We start from the raw sequence: 1,729 nt of genomic DNA, 5'->3' as shown, positions 1-1,729 counted from the left end.
CAAGATCCCTTCAGCATCAGAATTCTGTATATCTGTTACTAAGAGCTGTGTTGCCTGTTTTTCAGTATTTTAACTGTTTAAAGCCTAATAACAATTTACACTCATGAAAGACACAAGTGTATAAAACACATCTGTGACTCCATTTATACATTTCAATCTTGCCATAAGATCACATCCAACTGCTGCTCACCTGACACATTTGGACTTGCATTTTGTGTGCCTGATCTAGGCAGGACTGTCCAACCCTAACTGACCCAAGCAGGATAGTTGAATAACAAAATACAACAGTATGAAGCTCTCCTGTTGTCTCTTTTCTCAGAAGAACACATAAAAATAGACAGAGATGTGGATCTTTCACCTTGAAATTAGTACTTTGTTAAGCAAATGCTGCTTTTCTTATAGCAAACTGTGCATGAAGAGGTCACACCACATTGTAAATTTTGTTGAAATGGTTTGAGCAGGAATTTTAATGTTGATACACAATGTCAAGAGCTTGCTGTAAGTACTCAGAGGTCGAGTTCATCCCCCAGAGCAAGGAAAGCATTTTACAAGTGTCTTATCCAGTATCTGTCCGGCTATAACTTTAAATATTCCTATTGTTAAACACGTTTTGCCAAACGTTACCAAGGTCATTTTAAAAAAAAGCAGTAACAGTGGTTACTCTGCAATAATTTCACAACCCTAACAGTGATAAGAAAAGCCCAGAACTCACATCATGGATAAGTGTTTCCCCTATCAGCATTCCAAAGATATCTGTGAAGGTGACAGGCTGCCCTGAACTCTTCTTATTCCACAGGGCTTCGATGTAGCGTTTGACTTTCTGAGGAGTGAGCAGCAGGAGGGGGTTGTGGCTCACAGAGTTCATCAGCTCTTCATTGATCTCTTTTGGGCCCTTTGCTGGAAAGTCTGGGTGTGAATACAAAGTTGACATGTACCTGCAATGGAAAACAGGCCAAGCATCAAACCTGCTTCAGTGGCAGTTGCCTGAAAGCTACAATAAACTCATAAATAATTTGATACAATTACTGATCAAATCAGGTTAATTTACTTACCACTTACACAGTAAATTGTCCCTTCTTTTTTCTCCAGGCACAGAAAGCTAAACCATTTGTTCTACATGTAAGCACACAATCCAACATTCAGCATACACTGCCATATGTGTATGATGGAAATGATTAAAGTGTCCTCATTTATCTGTTTAAGGGATAACAGAAAGAATCCCCCTAAGCTGTAGAAGGAGCTCCTCAAGTCAGCACACTGAAATCTGGCAGACTGGAGGTCCCAGAAGTAGATACACACAGTTCTTTCACTGTAAGGTGTCCCTCTCCAATTCACTATCATTATCCAAAAATTCCTACAATATCTCAGTATATCACGGAATCCTGGAATGGTTTGGGTTGGAAGGGACCTTAAAGCCCATCCAGTTCCATCTGAGCAAAGCAGCTCAGATATCCTCCAAACACACTCCACTGAACATTTTAACAACACTAAATGCTTTGTCAAGACATCTGCACTGTTTTGGGATCCAGGGGACAATGTACTGTGTGGACTGGCTGAGCACCACACATAGGAACATCAAATCATGGAACGGTTTGGGTTGAGAGGGACCTGAAAGCTCATCCAGTGCCACCCCATGCCATGGGCAGGGACATCTCCCACTAGCCCAGGTTGCTCCAAGGTCCATCCAACCTGGCCTTGGACACTTCCAGGGATCCAGGGGCAGCCACAG

The 1,729-nt window shown here is 41.9% G+C and overlaps 1 protein-coding gene across 1 annotated transcript in view; it reads right to left on the bottom strand.

Annotated features, from left to right (window-relative positions):
* The window catches only part of PLA2G4A (phospholipase A2 group IVA), a 61,126-nt gene that overhangs the window by 21,156 nt on the left and 38,241 nt on the right, over positions 1-1,729 (bottom strand). The window contains exon 8 of the mRNA XM_029964021.1: positions 713-935. Coding sequence (XP_029819881.1) covers positions 713-935 — 223 coding nt within the window. The remainder of the gene's footprint in view (positions 1-712; positions 936-1,729) is intronic.

Source organism: Manacus vitellinus, unplaced genomic scaffold, assembly GCF_001715985.3.
Source record: "Manacus vitellinus isolate BGI_N305 unplaced genomic scaffold, ASM171598v3 scaffold_68_pilon, whole genome shotgun sequence".
Classification (NCBI taxonomy): domain Eukaryota; kingdom Metazoa; phylum Chordata; class Aves; order Passeriformes; family Pipridae; genus Manacus; species Manacus vitellinus.
The sequence above is the reverse complement of the archived record's forward strand: the minus strand, read 5'-3'. Positions and strand labels throughout refer to the sequence as shown.